Below are 20524 nucleotides of genomic sequence, written 5' to 3' on the forward strand. Positions count from 1 at the left end.
TTCATGATGTGTTTCCAGAAAATCCGTAGATTAAGAAAACATATTGCTTATGTTAATGTGTTGAGAAAATGGTATGAACACATCCAATACAACCAGGGTCTGTGTCAGAAAGGGGGCGTTTCTGTCACTTGTGTATGTTGCTTTGTTACATAAAGGTTAGAAACTGGTCAATGCCCTTGGTGTGAGCTGGTCTGGGAGCACTGGCCACCAGTAAAGATCACACTCGATCCTGAATTATCCGAAGGTAATATCCACTATCTGCGTTTAATTACTTTCTGCTGATGCAGCCATCTGCCTGCACTTATTCCATCTCATTGAAATGGTGGTGTATTTTCATTGCTGCCGGCTTAATTTGTATTGCACTCTTCTTACAGACAAATTTGCGGAGAACACATGATTACGAATCATTGAAAATGTGATTTCCTAATTTTATGGTTTGATATTTATTGATGCAGAAACATCTGGTGTGGTGTTATTGCACAGAAAGATGGCGTCTTCCCTGCTGAGGATAGGACGACTGTGCTCTGTCAAGGTAATGAAATGTCACCAAGAGACTGAACGGGTTTCTTTTTGAAACCCCCTGCCGATTTGAGGACATTTGCCACTACGAGTCAGCCCAGTCTGGACTTTATATACCACTTGTTTTCTATCCTTTTTCGTGGCATCTTCTGAGCTAGCATGCTAACCAGCCATTCACTGGCAATGTAGACGATGTTGTAACAGCCTATGAACTACGAGTTATCTCAATTTATTCAAGTTCCTACATGCGGTTCATGGTTTAGTTGAAGTTTTTTTTTTATGGCAACATAAATAGCTGAACTTATCAACTTGAATTTTCATAAGCTCGTAGCAGTTTTTGCGTGTTGCTAGCTAACAGTTCAGCTTCATTCAAACAGGTTTGAACCAGCCAGACAGGCCCGTGCGTGCACGAGGCACACCGAGTTTAAAATCCCTAACTGCCCAAAAGTTAACTCCAGAAAGCCCTGCCTGCCTTTATGCATGGAGAGCAAAGGAAGTTTACCCACATATTAGTCTGTAAGCTGTATTCAGACTGCATGTAAAGCCACCAGATGGTGTGAGCGGGAGCAGGCAGGTGGGTGTGTTATTTAAAGTCTCATAATCCCTCATAAGTAATATTACTGATGTAACTTAATATTACTGATGTAACTTAACATTACTGATGTAACTGAGGCAAAAAGACTGTTGACGGTTTAAATCACAGCAGAAAAAAAATAAACACTTTTTGCCATTGTATCATATTGTACATCTAACTGACTAGACAATATTTACCGAATCTTACTTTTTAAAATTAAGTATTACAGTTAAATCATTTTTACTCACTTTTTTTTTTTTTTTTTTTTTTAGCATTTTACCAGGAGGTTAGCATAACTCTTTCAACCTATGAAAGCATTACAGATATTTGAAAATCCCTCCCCTCTGCCCCGCCCACCTAGTAATCTCCACTGAACTGATTTCCTATTGGTTTACACTTTCGCATGCGCTCTATCACTGAAGCCTGGAATATACTTGCTGCATGACCTAACGTACGCGTACACAGTGCGCTCCGTGAGTGCATTCACTTGCTGCAGCACAACGCGCCCAAAACGCATGATACTGGAGGTCTCCACTAGGGGCAGACAGCAGCAGATCGGATCGGACCCGAAAGCGCGAAGAAGCCGGGAGGCGTTGCCTGGATACCGCATTCCGGTATTGTAAACAAACATGGATTTGCTTGAAGAGGAAGAAATAATCATTTTGCTCCTGTTAAAATTGCGGCAGAAGCGCAAACAACGTCGCCGTCGGAGGTGGTACGTGCGGCCCCTCAACCAAACCCGCAGAGCAAACGGGGAATTTGTTTCCCTCGTCCTGCCGATGCGCGCAATTGACGAGGAGAAACACCGGGAGTATTTCCGTATGTCGGCCGGTGCTTTTGACGAGCTGTTATCCCTTATCGGCCCGTACATTCAGCACTCCGACACACACATCAAGCCAGTAACATCGGCAGAGAGGCTTGCTGTCACCCTCCGTTTCCTGGCCTCTGGGATGAGCTACAGAGCACTCTCAGCCAGTTACAAACTGGGATCTGCTACTGTTGGCAAAATCGTTCAGGAGGTCTGCAAGGCAATATGGACCGCTCTGAGGGATGTCTACGTGGCCTATCCAAGTGCTGAGCAATGGAGAGCGATCCAGGAGGACTTCCTCTGCATGTGGCACTACCCTAATTGCGTGGGAGCAATTGACGGAAAGCACGTCAGAATCCGTGCTCCAGCCAACAGTGGAAGTGCTTTTTTTAATTACAAAGGGTACTTCAGCTTTGTCCTGATGGCTGTCTGCGACGCCCGGTACAGGTTCACTGTTGTGGACATTGGTGCCTATGGTCGCGACAGTGATGCTGGCGTGTTTGCCAGGTCCGACTTTGGCTCACGGGTAATTCAAGGGAACCTGTCTTTGCCACCTCCAGCTCTTCTACCCAGGAGTGATGTACTCTGCCCCCCTGTGTTTGTAGCGGACGAGGCTTTCCCACTGAAAGTGAATCTGATGCGACCTTACCCAGGTGAGTTTGTCATGTCTTAACAATAGCATCTTGACATTTGTCATATCTAGCCAACAGCCTACATTAGGGGTGGGCAACCATGTGCCAAGGAGAGCCAAGAGGCTGCAGGTTTTCTTTCCAACCAAAAACTGCACCAGCTGATTTCACTGACTAGTCACTGCTCTCTGCTTGAAGGTGAGGTAATCAGTGAAATCAGCTGGTGCAGTTTTTGGTTGGAAAGAAAACCTGCAGCCTCTCGGCTCTCCATGGCACATGGTTGCCCACCCCTGGCCTATATTCATCTTTTTTTTTTTTATTTTAGTTGACCTGTCTGTTACATGTGGTCGTTATCTATTTGCAGGTACCAATCTCTCCGCTGACCAACAAACCTACAGTCTCCAGCGGACCTACAACTACCGTCACTCCAGTGCCAGACGTGTGGTTGAGAACGCCTTCGGCATCCTTGCTGCCAGGTGGAGGGTTTTTGGGAAGGCCATGGAGTGCTCCCTGGAGACTGCAGAGGATGTAACAAAGGCATGTGTTGCCCTCCACAACTACCTCTGTTCGTCTAGCCAAGCCGAGCGGGCAAGGTACATCCCTCGCAACTTTGTGGACACTGACAGCGCACCTGGAGAGTGGAGAGAAGTTGTCGCGGGAGACACCAACCTTTTCCGCACCGGACGCCTCTCAGCCGACCGTGCCACTCACCTTGGATGTGAGGTGCGGCGCCGTCTTGCAAACTACTTCCAGACCCCGGCTGGTAGAGTTGCTTATCAGGACATTGTCCTCCAACGTGGCACACTCCCCTCACCCTCAGTATAATGTGTGTGTGTGTGTGAGAGAGAGAGAGAGAGAGAGAGAGAGAGAGAGAGAGAGAGAGAGAGAGAGAGAGAGAGAGAGAGAGAGAGAGAGAGAGAGAGAGAGAGAGAGGAGAGAGAGAGAGAGAGAGAGAGAGAGAGAGAGAGGAGAGAGAGAGAGAGAGAGAGAGAGAGAGAGAGAGAGAGAGGAGAGAGAGAGGAGAGAGAGAGAGAGAGAGAGAGAGAGAGAGAGAGAGAGAGAGAGAGAGAGAGAGAGAGAGAGAGAGAGAGAGACCCCCCCCCCCCCCCCTGTTTGGACTTTGCTTAGAGCATAACAATGTTGAAGGTAGCTTAAATACCACCCTGTCTTGTGTGTTCAAGTGTGTCAACTGATTTATGGAAATGGAGTTGGAAATTTTAGGCTATATGAATCTAAAATTGATTTTGTTCATAAGAGTACTTCTAAATGTAATGGGGAACTCTGTTCAATTTTATTTCTTGTGACTTGTTTTCAATAACAGCATGTTATGCTGCTGTTGTGACTTTGTGATAATTGTGTGCGTAATGTCTTCAGTGTGTGTTAAAGTGGATGCTCTTCCTAATGGACTCTTTCACACACACCCACTGTGGGGGTGTGTGAAAGAGAGAGGGAGAGAGAGAATGTGTGTGTGAAAGAGTGTGTGTGAGAGAGAGTGTGTGTGGGGGCCCCACACACACTCTCTCTCACTGACACACACACAGAGAGAGTGTGAGTGTGAGAGAACACAAACAATTGTTATGAATAAAAAATAACATTTATCAAATATTTGATCGATTGCTCATTCCAACAATGAACATTAACAAACAAACAATATAATATATTTAACAACACAATATATGTAAACAATATATTAGCAAACAATTTGAACAATATAACTAAAATGTAACACCAATGAAATGTCTACAATTGTAAACAAAGGAATTCAGTGCAACAAGAACAGAACAGAAAACAGAACATTATGGTTCATAGACTTGCATGAGTTGTTTTATTTCCTTCATCAGTCTTTTCGCAGAATCCTGTGGCAAGTCTTGCAGGAAGCTGCCCACATATCTCCCAAAGTTTGTGTACAGGTTCTGACCTGCTTGCCTCTCCTCCCTGATCTCCTCAAGCCTATTAAGTAGGGCGGCCTCAACTGCATCCATCTCCGGGGCTCGCTTCCTCTTCCTACCTGCTGCTCTGGAGGGCATAGATGGTGCAGATGGTGGTTGTGGTAGTGTGGTTGGTGGTGAGGTAGAGTGTTGAGGGGTAGGGTGGGATGAGGGTTGAGGGGAGGGCATAGATGGTGCGAAGTGGCCGGGTGAGATGGGGCCAGGTGACACTGGGCCAGGTGAGACGGGGCCGGGTGAGACGGGGCCAGGTGACACTGGGCCAGGTGAGACGGGGCCAGGTGACACTGGGCCAGGTGAGACGGGGCCAGGTGAGACGGGGCCAGGAGAGATGGGGCTGGGTGAGACGGGGCCAGGAGAGACAGGGCTGGGTGAAGGAGGCTCTTCATCAGACATCTAGAAAACACATTGAATTGAAATATTACAATATTTGGTACAGCTGGCACGTTCTCCCCATCCACAACTCTGTAACAAAAGCATATCTAAATACTGGACATATGAAAATTTTGGGTTGAGATCAAAATTAGGTAGCTAAGTTTATTAGTATAGTCGTTACAAGCATGTCAGATGTAAACTACTAAAGATTAGAAGTTGGTTGCGGGCCAGACCTGCGTATGGACAAATCTGACCTTCCATACTATACACAATACATAGCTTAATCAGAAACTCTGATAAGTGCCTTTGTCTATCAAACTACTCAGTAGTTTGGCGGGCATCTACAGGTGCCCTCCAAAAAATTAAAATGAATTTTGCATGAATTACTGCACCAATGTGCAGCTATGGGTTTTTTTTCTATTGGGTTCAGGTCAGGTGAGTTTACTGTTAACTTTTTTAACTGAATTACCGAGAAAAACAAATTAACTTTTTCCACGATATTCCAACTTTTTGGCGGGCGCCTGATATGTGTAACCACACTCGACTGCCACTAACCACTCTTGTAACCAAACCACTCTCTCTCTACCTAAAGACAATAAAAGCTCATGGTCTTCTCTTACTTACCATACTCCGAGGGAAATTAGTGTCAGTGTTGCGGTGCGAAACATAGCTTTGCAGCCAGCTGAGGCGTTTCAGCACCGCCGGGCAGAAGATCTCTTCAGCTCCGTCTCCACTCCGCTTCTCCAACATTTTCCTCCGGGCGCGGACATACCGATCACGGATCGCCTTCCACTTTTTGTGGCAGGTCTCGGCGTCGACCCCCAAAACCCCCGCGATTTGTCGCCAACTATTTTGGCACGCATGTTTGTCGCTGTGCAATGGCGAAGTATTATCAAATAAGTGCGTGTAGTTTCGGACCAGGTCCGATAATCTTTCCTCAAAACTTTCTGCCATTGCCTTCTGATGACACTTGACCCTCTGACCTCACCGTCACTGTCACTGTGTATTCGTTCGCACGAGCGCCTCTAGCGGTTATGTCAATACTGCATCTCGCGCACGCGTCACGTTACCTTGCGTCGAGATGAGCGACCTCTACGCCCAGGAACGTAGAATACGCGTCGCAGCCATGACGCGTAAGCGCACGCGTCGTGAGCAGCAAGTATATTCCAGGCTTTATGCTCCACCCTGATACTGTGTTTCAGTAACAAATAGGCTACAGAGTAACATACCATCAAAATGCTCTCATCATATTGTGACTTTTAAAGGGAAATTAAGTAATCCATCACCTTTATTGACCCCTTGTGGTGGCCAGTAAAAATTCAACATCCTGCAGATAAGGGCTGGGACTACATGCTTATCTTACGATTTAATACTGTGACGATAGTTGTGTCAATTTGATACGTATTGTGATTTTTAAGTATTACAATTCTGTAAGTATTGCAATTCAATATTAGGATTTATTACAATTTTTTTTTTTAAATTTTTCTCTAGTTTGTGGTTGTAAAGTTTTATGAAGCTGTGATTATCTTAAGGGTCACAATGGGTCATTTTATACCGTGATGTCAAGTCCCAAAAAAAAATGCTCTCAATACAATGAAATGGCTACTATGCGAGCTAATATCATCACACATGAATAAACCCATACATTGGGTTTGACTGGAAAGCTGAAAGTAATTTAGAACTCCAAGGCTGTTTAGGCCCCAGTATGCACAAATACACAATTTTTATTCAGATATCATGAGATGTGAGGGCAAGGGACCCCCTTGAAAATGCCAGTTTTTCCCTAGCCAAAATCTACCCAAATTTTGGAGCAATATATAGTCCTGCTTTATATATCAATGGATTCTGTAGGAAGTCTAGTTTCAATCACAAATCGATTCAGATATTTAAAAATGGCAATACTTAAGTGAATCATTTTTTTTTCTCCCAACCTCTACTCCCGATGTATTATGGTGATTTTTACACTATGGGTCAGGGAGCTGGCGCACTCTTAGCAGAGCTCCTGTTGCAGCTGCATCCTTTAGCACAAAATCTGGGGGATCAAAGAAGTCTTCAAAAAAGAACAACTCAGGTAGGTGTCAAAAAGTCTCTGAAACTTTCACAACAAGTCTTAAGTCTTTGGCCACACAGCCTATATCAGTTATACAATGAGGCTCAAATTGTGGTACAAGCATCATTAATCTGGTTGAAGAATAAATGTGAAAAGTATTGTATTGAAGCCTGGTAACTCACAAAAATGCACCATCCAAGAAAATCAGTCCACTTCCTCCTTCACCTGTTTGGAGGAATTCATTCTACTACTAGACTACTCGCCAAGGAAGTTTGGGGGGCTGAAAATTGTCGAAGGAAATGAACCAGACTAAAACATAAGTTTGTCGATTGCACAACGCTAACAAACAATGAAAAGGCCAGTGTAAAGCTGACATCTCTGTTTCTAGATATTGTGTAGAGTTTAATGTTACTGGAAGTATGAGAGGATGGCAAAGGTCATGAGTCATATTCAAACCCATAACATTGTGAGTGCTCCATGACCCTTTGACCCACCAGAAATATCTGGAACACTGTTTTTATCTTGTATGAACGTAAAACATTACTAAATACCATTATTTGAGGACGCAAGTTGACTAAGAACATATAACTTGCAGCAGCTGCTTGGGTGTGGCTTTAGACTAAGAGGCTAGTTGCACAAACACAAAGCCTATTAAATCTGTTGGTACTTCACCAGGTGCTTTTGTGACGTCCCGCTTTTGCTCTTGAACACCCAAGAATCAGATGGATTTGTTCATGGCTTTGGGTGTTTGTGGATTTGTTTTTGCCTCAGCTACCATGAGAGCATTGCGTAATCGCTGCTAAAAATGACTTTGGACTGTTTTCTGAAGCTTAATACACTGTCAAAAGAATACTTGTAGTGATGGAGGGATGAGTACTGACTGTTGCCAGTAAGTGTTAGTTTAAAGAATGAGTTTCTTGAATAAATTATGCCATAAAATTTTCAAGTATTGTATAAATATAATTCAGTCCTGATTGTGCCACAATTTTGCCACCAGCATAAGGTTTAATTCATAGAATGTTGTTTTTTAATCCCAGGCTTTCCCTCCACAGCTTTTGAAGATAATGATTTCACTCACTAACCTCTCCACAGCTGACCAGTGTCAGGTTTTACAGCATATGCAATAAAATTCACCCAAACAGCCCCTTTTTTCAGGTCAGGTCCCTTATGATATATAAAAAATAGCTAAGTAACATGAGTGCTTCTTTTATTTATAAACTGTCACTCATTTTAATTTTCCATGTCTTTTGAATCAGTGCTACTTTGTAAGGTTATTTTATGGTTATTGTATTTTTATTTTATTTTTTTATTTAACTAAAGCGCATTTCTCTATATTACCATTTGCCATATCCTTTTAATGGCATTATTCATAACTTGTGTTTAAAAAAATAAAATAAAAAAATAAATAAAAATCTTTTGGCTGTAATCTGTTACGTAAACAACAGAAACCAAAGCATATATTCAATTATTACTTTGGGATAGCAGTCTGTGTAAACCACAAAAGGGCTTTGTGAAATCTAGGGGTTCGTAATGGCCATATTATCATCCAACCTTCTTATGAAAAATTAATGCATCTTGTCTGCTTACCCTCCTCCGTCCCAGAAAAAAGCCAGCCTAAAACGTACTTCGATATAGAGAAACTTGTCCAGCACAGAACATATGTGGAATTCCCCAAGAAAGAAGTTTCTTCAGCTGCAGCCATTGCAGCAGCAGAGGCTGCAGCTGCTCCTAAACCTGCAGCAGAGCCAGTTGCTGCTGCTGCAGCTGAGGCTGTAGTCACCACCCCTGCCGTGGAAGCTGCTGCCCCAGCAGCTGAAGCCACTCCCGTTGTAGAAGCAGTTTCTGAAGCTGCCCCAGCAGTGGAAGCCACACCTGTTGTTGAAGCTGCTCCTATTGTAGAAGCGGTTTCTGAAACGGCCTCAGCAGTGGAAGCCACTCCTGTTGTCGAAGCTGTTGCCGAAGCTGCTTCCCCTCTTGCTGAGGCCTCTGCTCCTGCACCTGAACCCGTTGCTGCTGAAGCTGCCCCTGAAACACCTGTAGCTGAAACTCCTGCTCCAGTTGCTGAAGCCCCTGTTGAAGCTGCTGCTGCCCCAGAAGTATCAGTGGAAGGCCCTGCTGTTGAAGCTGTACCAGCCCCTGAAGCATCTCCTGCTGAGGTTCCTGCAGCTGAAGCTGCCCCTGAAGCTCCATTGGCTGAGGCCGCACCTGCTGCTGAAGCTCCTATTGAAGCTGCTCCTGAGGCCCCTGCCGCAGAAGCTGCCCCAGTTGTGGAAGCTGCTCCTGAAAGTGCACCTGCTGAAACCCCTGCAGAGGTTGTAGAGCCTGTGGCTGAAGCTGCTCCTGCTGAAGCCCCTGCTGAAGTTGTAGAGCCTGTGGCTGAAGCTGCTCCCGCTGAAACCCCTGCTGAAGTTGTAGAGCCTGTGGCTGAAGCTGCTCCTGCTGAAGCCCCTGCTGAAGTTGTAGAGCCTGTGGCTGAAGCTGCTCCTGCTGAAGCCCCTGTTGAAGTTGTTGTGGAGCCTGTGGCCGAAGCTGCTCCTGCAGAAGCCGCAGCAGAGCCGGTGGCTGCTGAGGCTGCAGCTGAAGCGGCTGCCCCTGTGGAGAGCGCTGAGGAGCTGGTAGACCCTGCTCCAGTTGTAGCTGAAGCTGCAGGAGAGGAGCTGCACGCAGAAGCCCCAGCTGAACCTGAGCCGGTTGAACCGTCTGAGGGTACACACCACACCTCCCCCCACCCTAAAACCCTTCTTTCCTCTGTGGACCCTGCAGCCTACCAGAAGTCATTTTCAGTACCATTTAATCTGTTTTTTTTCTTTTGTAAGGATAAATGTAAAGATAAATTGTAAAGACACCTTCTATCACATCACTTTTTGTTCTTGCTTTGCACAGCTTATTTCTAATAGTCCCTACGTATAGATTTGTTAAGTAATTGTATAACCAATTTACCAATCATCCCTCAAACAACTTCATCCCTTCCACATGCTTCATGCATGACTCAAGTGACACACACCCTGCTCCTTCTACCTGGGTCCCTGAAATTGTCTTCACAATCGAGCACTCATTGTCTAACATCACTCTGCTACTTTGCCTATCATAACACGTGATGCATGTCCTCACTGCATCCACCTGCATAGCATTTGAATGTCTGGAGCTGGATCTGCTTGGCTTGATTTCTTTTTGGTAATTTTTCATTTACATTAAGTTATGTTTCTGTCCTCTTTTCTCACTAATGCCTAACACCTAACTGCACTCACTTTTTATTTCTTCATTTAATTATATATATTTTTTATTTGTTCCGGCATATAAATCAATGTGCTTCTTGTCTTTCCCCCATAACCTTTCTTTTGTTGTTCTGGATAAAGTGACATGTAATCTTTTGTTTCAGTACAAAAGAAACTATTTTATTCTTTGTCCTCTTTTTTTCTCAAAATATTCCAACAAGATAAGCGATCCTCAATGCTCCCCGTCACCCATGTTCTTATGTTACCATTTCACTGAGCTGTCTGTTTTGATTTTTGTATTGGTGACTGTTTGAGGTTAAGGGTAATGTTAAAGGTACTGTGTGCACTGTTAAAGGATAATGTTATGGTTGGAGCCCTCACCTGTTGCCCCACCTCTCAAAGGCTGATGGGGTTTTTGCATAACCTTCCTTTCTTCCCTCCTTTCCTCTCACACTTTGTCTCACACTTATTTGGGAGTCGCATGGTAAAAGTAATAAGTATGATCCCTGTATGTCTGTTGGGGTTGTTTGGTGTATTTTTGATGACTGTGTACCTGTAAACTTTCCTTCCCTTTTTCATGGTAAAAGCACTTAGTGAGATGGCACTCTGGTTGCTGTGTGTGGGGAGATTTTGGATTTGTTTGGAAGTCACTGTCAAAATAGTGCCTACCTAGCTCTTACATTACAGTGATGCTATAAATGCATAGCCAAGCATGACCTATCACAGCAACCTTTAACCTGTCAACTGACCTAACCTTTCACATTTTTTTTCCGTATCTTACCCCTGTAGCTGCCTACTATGTCTACAAGTCCAATGCGCTGTTTTATGTATGAGGGCTACAGTTTAAAAAGAAAAAAAAGAAAAAATGTTGGTTTTGTTGTTCTAGCCAAATGGACAGATGATATCCAAACACATGGTCATGGATTTTGCATTTTTCTTTCTCTTTTTTCTTCTTTTTTTTTTTTTTTTTGGAAATAGAAAATAATTGTCTTTTTTTCCTGTGACTCTCAGCTCATTTGGACCCGATTCAGAAGCTGTTCCTGGATTCCATACGCACGTACTCCACAAAGAGCCAGTAAGTCACATTTGTAATGTTAGTGATTATGCACAGTAAACATAGTGCATAATTAATGGTTTAAGAGGGTAGTATGCAACTTTTCCCTTTCCCCTGAGCTTCAAAGATAGAAAAAGCACACTATACTACTTATACCACAATGGCACCTATATATTCTGCACCTGCTGGTTGCAGTGCTTAATTGAGGATACATGAGACTTGGAGTGGTATTTTGAAACCCAAGATACCATCATTTTATGGCTGTATCACTACATGAAATAGTAAATATCTAGATGTCTTGTGCATCATTTTATATTTGTTTCTCAGGAATTCAGCAGGACATGTTTGATATCTTTGGAAACCTTGGGATCTCCACTGGAATTTAAATTAAAGTTCTGTACTAATCTTACTTGAATGTGAAAAATCTTTCACTCTGCCCCTGTAACTAATTTGCACAATGGTGCTCCACCAGTCCTGACAGCTCTGACATCTGACCCATGTTTCCTTTCTGTAGCACTGCTGGTGGACCAGTTGATGCAGGTGCTGACTACCAGAAGGCCCTGGCAGAGGAGATTGCAAAGCTCCAGAGGCTCTATGGTGGTGGTGACCTCACATCTTTCCCAGAGTTCAAATTCACAGGTGAGATGACTTGGATGTACCATAGCTTGTTAATGGGCTGTCACTGCAGAAAAAAAGAAACTGCACAATAATGAAAGTGCACTTGACATTGAAAGGCTGCAGACCCAACTCTTTTTTGCATGACTTCAGTGTAACTAAACAACAACGGCAAAATACACTGGAGTGTGAATCATGTTTGATCACCAGGTTTCATCAGGTTCAGTTTTGTAAGTGTGTGTGTGTGTATGTGTGTGTGTGTGTGTGTGTGTGTGTGTGTTTGTTAAAATGATTGATTGTGAAGCAGAATCTTCAAAAACAAATAAAAAAATAAACTCTTAAACAAGTTTTTAGCATGGTTTTTGAAGTGATAATCTGTAATTTCCACATTTTTATTTATTTTGTTGATGCTAATGGTTTCTCGTTTTGTGTTTCCGCTCTGCACACATTTTTATGAAAAGCCTCGGATTATCACTTGAACTCCCTTGGCACTAACAGCTCTCCTCTCTGTCTCTTTTAGAGCCCAAGTTGGATGAAGTGTCCTCTAAGTGAACACCAGCACCTTGCAGCTTTTCTATTGTCGCCTCCTCCTTTATACCCGTGCTACAACGTGGACGTTGAACTAACCAGTAGCCAATTCACTGTGTCAGTTAGAAAAAAAAACAACCTTTCTTCAACTTTTTTTTATGTGACAATAGAGCCATTTCAGTCCCAAGATGTTTTATGGGAATCAAAGCCAATGTATTAAATGTATGTTTCTGGAAGACAAGGTGAGCTTATAGCTGTGAATTCTGCTTTTGTGTAGATAGATTCAGGAACGAGCTGGATGTGGATGAAACATAATAAAATCCAGTTCATATTTGTGCTATGTGTGCCTCTTGGTTGGCTTTATTACAGAGTGGGACATCAGCATCACATGAATTAGTTGCTGTCATAATTCAAATTTGCTTTGAGTCTCTGAAGTTATCCATCAAGACAATTTTGATTTAAACATGCAGCTTTACCTTTACCATTAAACTGTGAGATTATCTCCCTGTCTATCTATCCCAGAAATCCCTGCAATTTTCAAATTTATTATTAGAAACAATGAAAAGGAAAAAGCAAGTACAATCAACCAGGTATGGTTGTTGAATTCCTAAATCATCAGAAAGTATTTCTGTTGGAGTGCATGAGCAGGAAACACAGGTTTGTACACGATTCATACTCAGTATGTAAGTTGAGCTCCCTCTAGCGGAATCCTTGTGTTTGACACTGGAAACACTGTCTGGGCTGCTCATTAAGATGATACCACTGCGGGCTTTAAAGAAGCAGACAAGAAGCAGAAGCTTTCTAACCAGCCTTGTTAAATGTGATGCCTGCTGTTTAACATCTGATCGACCAAAGAGGGCCTGGTGAAAGAAGCACACAAATCAAAGAAACATGCTGGTGGGACAGATGGCTGGCCAGTCTCTGATGGAAGCAAGGCCCAGTGCAAAATGAGGTGCTGCTTCAATCATAATGAATAACAGTATGAGACTCCGTTATATGGACACATTTTTTGTTGAATTTTTAGCATAACTACATCTAAATGACTATCGCATCATCGCTCTGTTGGTCTAATCAGCCAGAACCAGAATATATACCCTGATGATCCCTGAATTACACCGGATAGGGTCACACTCAGTGCACCTTGCATTAACATGCGATCTGAATTGGAAAGACGCATGTTAATACAATGTGTAAAAGGTCCCGACATTAGATCTCATAATCCAGATAACGCACTCATGGCCTCTATTTGATATCTTGAAATTTCACCATTTGCATTGTGTTTTAGACAGAGCAGTGTGCAAATCACGTAAACCTCGTTCAAACCCGTCCAAATGAAATTCTCCAAGGTGGGTCGCCGGTTTTAAAGACAGGTTTCACTGCAGGTTTTCCGGACTGCCATCCCTGGTGCCTTTACGTAAAAACATTATCATTAATCCTACTGGAAGCACACAAATAAATGATTTCCCGGTCTAGCAAGTGACAAGAGTGACACTTTATTTCTAAAAGTAAACTGGCATTCTGAGACCTCTGCCTTTACTTACCTGTTTCCACCCGGAAAATAATATTGGAGACACAAAATGGCGACCTCCTTGCTTCGGTTAGGACGACTGGGTTCTCTCAAGGTAATAATGTCTGAGATAATCCCACAAACGTTTAAATGTTGTTTTACTGTAGCACATACTCACACGTAGAATAGTATTCTTTCCTCCGAGGTAACAGAGGTAACATATTTCCATCCCGGCCGACTGTCTCGTCCTCACTGACCCTGACACTGAGCACCGTGCTAACCAGAGGGAGCTAATCTAGGCTAGCACCAGTTAGCTCGGTTAAACCAGAGACTCTAGCCCAGCTGCAGACTTTGATACAGATTCGAGTGGAAACAAACGTAGTTGTGTATGTTAGAAAACTAAAGAAAGAAACAGCCAGTGCTCATAGACCTGTGCGGTTCGGCCAGAGTATGTCGTATCGATGGAGCAGCAGCGACACCACCGCTTTGAACTGAACTTGTCACGTAGTTCAACCCAAAGCAAAGAAAAGTGGTGCAGTTATACAGCACTCTTTTCATGTATTATGACAACAAGTGCCTCACTCAGATACTGAATATCTCCTATAGCCTGGATCATGTAGAAAACTGGGTCAGGCCAATATAAAGTGGTGGGAAGACATCGTGTCCTCCTCTGATATGATGAAGGTTCCTCTCTGATTCCTCCTTCATACTTACTACTACTGTTACCTTCAAATTCACTAAATATCAGTTGGGCTCAATTTGACCCCAGTAATTTAAACCTGTAGAAAATGATTATAATAGTAATTGTTACCCAAGTTTATGTGTCAGGTACTTTGTGTCTTAATCATGTACTTATAGGCGTTAATCACTGAATGTTGTTAAATTGACTCCAAAGATAATAGGAGGGTTGAAAGGTCTCCCTAACACTGAGAAGGTGTTGTGAGTCATCCTATAATTTCACGAGGTTTTAGTCGAGAGTTTTTAGTGTCCCATGATCATGTAACTGCTTTTCCACTCTGTCAGGAATGAAACTGTGTGTGAGCGGCCTGTATGCACAACATACAGTGTGCTGGGAACTTTAATAATAAATGAATAAATAAATAAATAAATGCAACAATATTTGTCTTCAAAAACTGAGATACTTCCATGTAGTCCCCATTGTGTCCTAATCTGGATAACAAAATGTGTCAAATAAATGTTACGTTGCTCACCTTGAACTGTTATGAAGAATTGCAACAACATTTCAGCAACATTTTTTTTTTGCTGATAGCCCTATCATGAGAGCGAACAGTCAGGGACCAGGATGCAGTTGTTGGGATTAAAACTTTTGATTGAGACACAGCATCGTGAAACACCTTTTAAGATAATATGGGTTGGGCTCATATTAAAAGGCCAAAGTTGAGTTCTGTATATGAGGAAGACCATGACAGCAGTGTTTTGTCTCACATCAAGCTTTGGTAGAGACTTTTCTTTTACGTCAAGATTCAGATCTCCCCTCAATATCTCATGACTCCCATTCATATGTGTTCACTTGCATTTTTTGTGCTATATAGTAAGTTGTTTGTGCTTCCTTGTAGTGTCTCCAGTTGGAGAGCTGGGGCGTCTTGAGGAGGGGCTCTGCGGCGTCACTCTGCACACAGGCAGGAGAGCCCACAAAGCCAGCCAAGAAGACAAAGGCTGCGAGCAAGAGTAAGGCCAATTCATTCTTTTCAGTGTATTAAGTTTATGATTTTATTGGCTTGTTACCATTGTGTGATGTTGACATTTTGCCCCCTTTTTCCTTTTTGGTCACTTCTTCTATGATACATGTGTATCGTCATGTTTATGATATAATTATGTGCCAATGCTTAAAGTATAACCCTTCTCTTACAGTGCCAGAGCCAGTCCAGTTAAAGGCCCCAAGGTCTAAAATATGCTTTCCCTTTCCAGTCAATCATCTAGAAAAAAAAATCAAAGTCAAAAGTGAATTGAACATTGAGTTTGATATTAAAAGTTCCTTTTGAATTTGTTAACAAACATCGCTGGCCCTATTAAGTAGTGAATGTAAGTATTATGACAGTACTAACGGGGCAAATTTTAAAGACAAAATAATTTTCTCTATTTTTTTTTCACAGTTCAGCCATCAAAGTGTTTTGTCTTAGATCTGTTTTTATTTGATAAAACAGAATACTGGTTTGTCAAATAAAAACTGATTCTGTGAAAATCAAGACTATGGTTCCTTGTTCATTGAGTCTTATATGTGCTTATGAAATTGAAATTCATGTTATAGTGAAGACTCCACATCTTGATTAAGAATAGCTAATTATAGTGCAGCATGCAATGATTGATGCATTTAAAATGAAATTCCAGGGAGGAGTATTTCAGAGCAGGATAAGTAAAGTTTTTGGCATCATGATTCAAACTCTTTCGGGAGCCATTCCATGTTTCTGCATGTACTGTAACTACTCTTGTCCCATTTACCATTTTCCTCAGCATTAGAGGCTCCAGATGACAGAGCGTCCCTGCTAGCCTACAAGACCGCAGTTGCCTTCCCAGTTAGGCTTTCACACCCTGGACTTTCCCAGGCACAAGCTCTAGGTGAAACTGAACCAGTGGCTAGCCCTGCTGTTGCTGCAGAATCAATCGCAGCTGCAGCAGTGCCAGCCGCCACAGGAACTGCCGCTGAGGAAACTAGTGCTGCCGCAGCCCCTTCAGCTGTTGAATCAACACCTGCTGCTGTTGAGAGTGCTGCTGAAAATGCACCTCCTGTTGCAGAGGAGGCTGTCTTATCAGAGGCAGCAGCTCCACTCGCTGCAGCCAGTGAAGCAATCACCGCAGAGCCAGTAGAGACACCAGCTGCCATCTCAGATTCAGCACCCATAACTGACACAGCTCCACCTGTAGTTGATGTAGCTCCTTCACCTGAGCCAGTTGTCGCCACAAGTGCTGAAACACCTGTGTCAGATAACACTCCAGCTGCAGCCACCACCACCACTGCTGCCTCCTCTGAACCTGATGCTCCAGCAGATGCTTCATCCACATCATCCAGCGACTCTGACTCCGACTCCGATTCCGAATCCGACTCTGACTCAGACTCCGAGGATGACAAATCCGAAGCTAAGACGAAGACTCAAGCTGAGACGCCAGCTGCCCAGGTGACAGAAGCCTCGGTGAAGGAAGACGCTGCAATGCAGGCTACCGCATCAGAAATGAAGGAAGAGATTTGTGATGCTGAGAGAGAGGTTGCAGAAGCTACTCTTGCCTCCACTGCTGAATCTGTGCAGGAGGCCATTCCAGCTGCAGGGCCCACTGAACAAGCTGAAGGTATCACAGAGGCTACTGCAGATTCAGCCTCCAGTGTTAGCTCTGAGGAGTTAGCAGACCCTGCCCCTGAGATCTCTGCTGAGGAGCCCAGTGTGACCACCCCAGAAGTTGCAGCTGAGGCTGTGGTGGAGGCCACTCCAGAAATAGTTGCAGAGGCTGCATCTCCTGCTGCCCCAGATGTGCAAGTAGAATCTCCAGTCGAAGCTGCAGCCGAGGCTGTTGAGGCTACACCTGTCCTTGAACCTGAAACTAATGCCGAGGTTCAAGTCCAGACTGAGACTCCAGTTGAAACTCCTCCAGAGCCTGCCCTGGAAGCCTCTGCTACAGAAGCTGTTCCTGAGAGTGCTCCTGCTGAAGCCCCTGCTGAAGTTGTAGAGCCTGTGGCTGAAGCTGCTCCCGCGGAAGCCCCTGCTGAAGTTGTAGAGCCTGTGGCTGAAGCTGCTCCTGCTGAAGCCCCTGTTGAAGTTGTTGTGGAGCCTGTGGCCGAAGCTGCTCCTGCAGAAGCCGCAGCAGAGCCGGTGTCTGAAGTGGCTGCTGAGGCTAAAGCTGAAGCGGCTGCCCCTGTGGAGAGCGCTGAGGAGCTGGTAGACCCTGCTCCAGTTGTAGCTGAAGCTGCAGGAGAGGAGCTGCAGGCAGAAGCCCCAGCTGAACCTGAGCCGGTTGAACCGTCTGAGGGTACACACCACACCTCCCCCCACCAAATCTTTATATTTTCTCCCTTTCCTTTTATATTTTCTCCTGATATGGATCTTTCAGCCTCCACAGATGACCATAGTTTCTCAGAGTTCTCTTCCCTGTAACATGTATTGTAAATGTTAAGTTGTTAACAGGAGTAAACTACCTCACATAGTTGCTTTTGCTTTCACAGCCTTTTAAAATTATTAAATCATTTTACATTTTATTTTGATGACTGGCTGGCCATAGTGCAGCATGTCAGCTACAAACACTGCCACATTCAACCTCAGCACTGTTTTGCTTAATGGCATGGTTTTGCATGAAGTAGATTTAGCATGCATGCATGCTTCAAGGGTTTCTTGGTGCACACCTTTCCCCTTCTGCACGTATAGTTTCCCATTTGTTGAATAGTGCCGTGCTGCACAGACTGTTGATCCTTTACTACCATCTTCTTTTGTCTTTTCCCCACCCACGCCATTACCATTTGTTGCGGTGAATGTGTGGTGAAGGCTTTTGATACACAGTGCCCAGTGTGACTGGCTCATGTCACACTTAACTGCTGCAGAAATACTAATCCAGCTCACATTTTACTCCCCCTCACTTTGTGACTCAGGAATCTACCATCCATCTTTTTTCTTTATCCTGCTCACCACTCACTTCTCTTTCCAAAGCCATCTCCACTCCCAGAATATGTTGCACATACTTTGCTTATTTGATATTTTGATTATGTTGACTTATTGTTGTTTTTCATTGCTCCTGTTTGTATGAAATATGTGTTTGATGTTTGATGGTTACAGGTTTGCGGGTAATGTTAATGTTACAGGTTATAATGCAAATGTTTTGTTTCAGTGTGCAAGGTAGTGCTATTGCTAAGGGTAAGGTTACAGCGCACATGGTAATGTTGTTACAGTTGCAGTAGATAAGTATTAAAAGCCTCCTGTCCTTGACAACAGCTGGAAGAACAGAAGCTGGGAGTGATTGGAGATCAGGGGAGGTATTGCAGAGAGCAGGATCAGTCAGTTAGTGAGATCATTTTAAAAAATCATTAAGGACTTCTGAATTTGTATTCATACTACATGGCCATTGTATGTGTAAATGATTTGCCTTCCATCACTGATGGTTAAACTATAGATTCACAGATTAATATCTTAACAATTAAAATAAATGCAGTCCTTTTTCACACTTACCTGACCAACTGAGTAATCCTGCTTCCTGGAAGAACCACCTGGGGGCCCCAATTGACATTTTTCTTACCACATGTTTCTTTCCTCTTTACCTTTGTCTGTCTGTTTTGACTCAGAAACCTTTGGATTAAGCATGTAATGAATTAATGAAAATGTCTCAAATGTGTCTGAAGCATACCTCTTTTTTTGTTTGGATGCGGATTTTTCTTTTCTTTTTTTTTTTTTCAGAATAACCTTACAGCCATGACATCTTAAGAATTTCTCCAGCTTTGTTCCAAGTTAGCGTTTCAGAAAGTAGGGTGTGACAGTAAGCCAAGAATTGTAATGAAGATGGACACGGACAAAGTGCAGAAGATGATACAGCTCTATTCAGTCAAATAAGTTGAAGCCCTGTTTCCAACACAGGAAGCTTTTACACATGATTTTTGACACGCTGCACTGTTAACAGTCATTTCATGCGTGCTTCTGCCAGTAACATATCTGTATGATAGGCTGTCGTTTTGACTGGCTGTGGCACCTTCACATGCTCTCCCTCACAAACTCTCAGTCCCTGAGGCTTTTCACACCAGCATGTCTCCACACTCTGCTGGGGGGAATGCTGCCTGCCACCATAGGAAATGTCCCACCGTAAACTGCCTTTGTCAACATGTGTGAATATTTAAATGCACTGTCCCTTTAAAGTTCCTATCAACTATTGGCAAACTGAGCTACAGCGTTAGGGATAACAGGGCGACGTTTTTGATAGCTAGATCAATCTTAATCCTGTCCTTTTATTTCCAAAAATGAATCAAAGACAATTGCTCTAGGGAATGAATAAGGATAGAGATACAGTATAAGAGAGGAGAATAAGAGTCTTTTATTTGGCTGACCTTTAGCTATTTCTGTTTTTATGCTTGATCAGCAGGAAGATTTTTGGGACACATCTTTGTGCCAGACTCAGGTTTCTTACATGTCTGTTTCCCCCTCCCTCTTCCCATCCCCTCCTCCTGCAGAGGCTGCAGCAGCGGCACCTCCAGAGCCTGAGGAGCCTTTTGACAACAGCACTTACAAGAACTACCAGCACCACAGCTACAACCCCTACACATTCTCAGACCTGGATCTAGAGATGGCCAAACACCGTCTGCCTCAACCTTCTTCTGGCAGACCCTCACCCCGACACTAGGAGAGCTGGCCTGAGTTGTTGAAGCTGATTCTCAGAATCTCAGAAACCTTTGTCTTTCAGGATGATGGAGATGATGTCCCGTCTATTGTGTGTTTATCTCGCACCCCTCCGATTTGCATGAAATTGTGCTGTCATATAAAAGTTATATTATTAAAGTACACAAATGATAACTGAGGTCTGTTTTTTCCTAGTGTGTTGCTGTTATTGCCTTATATAAAGGAATAGGCATATAAAGGGATAGGCAAAGATCAAACGCTTCTTTTATGCTGCTTTTTTGCCTCAGGGGGCCATTTGAATAGAGCTGAGTGCGCAAGTGGTTTATCTACGTTCTATTTTAATGATTCCAATTTTGACTCTTAGTCTGCCTGCACAGCACATTA

General features: G+C 43.5%; 3 protein-coding genes across 4 annotated transcripts; 2 read left to right on the forward strand and 1 right to left on the reverse strand.

The window, feature by feature from the left end:
* Positions 1–170: 170 nt before the first annotated feature.
* On the forward strand, positions 171–12653 carry LOC115380167 (fibrous sheath CABYR-binding protein-like). Its single transcript, XM_030081254.1, has 7 exons — positions 171–181; positions 456–532; positions 6827–6922; positions 8504–9607; positions 11128–11191; positions 11685–11809; positions 12306–12653. Exons 1-7 carry the CDS (start codon positions 171–173, stop codon positions 12335–12337), a joined length of 1509 nt encoding a protein of 502 aa, XP_029937114.1. The 3' UTR covers positions 12338–12653.
* Positions 4229–5826, reverse strand: LOC115379618 (arp2/3 complex-activating protein rickA-like). Its single transcript, XM_030080379.1, has 2 exons — positions 5476–5826; positions 4229–4872 (listed from the first exon to the last, which is right to left on the reverse strand). Exons 1-2 carry the CDS (start codon positions 5803–5805, stop codon positions 4327–4329), a joined length of 876 nt encoding a protein of 291 aa, XP_029936239.1. The 5' UTR covers positions 5806–5826; the 3' UTR covers positions 4229–4326.
* A 1126-nt stretch (positions 12654–13779) lies between the features above and the next one.
* On the forward strand, positions 13780–20318 carry ndufv3 (NADH:ubiquinone oxidoreductase subunit V3). Of its 2 annotated transcripts, XM_030080378.1 has the most exons (5): positions 13780–13935; positions 15398–15509; positions 16293–17492; positions 17541–17798; positions 19975–20318. In XM_030080378.1, the coding sequence occupies exons 1-5, from the start codon at positions 13891–13893 to the stop codon at positions 20142–20144; spliced, it is 1785 nt and encodes a 594-aa protein (XP_029936238.1). In that variant the 5' UTR covers positions 13780–13890; the 3' UTR covers positions 20145–20318. The 2 variants fall into 2 exon arrangements, with proteins under 2 accessions (XP_029936238.1, XP_029936237.1); XM_030080377.1 differs by having other exon boundaries at positions 16293–17798.
* The last annotated feature ends 206 nt before the right edge of the window (positions 20319–20524 follow it).

The sequence above is a fragment of the Myripristis murdjan genome, chromosome 21 (genome assembly GCF_902150065.1).
Source record: "Myripristis murdjan chromosome 21, fMyrMur1.1, whole genome shotgun sequence".
Classification (NCBI taxonomy): Eukaryota; Metazoa; Chordata; class Actinopteri; order Holocentriformes; family Holocentridae; genus Myripristis; species Myripristis murdjan.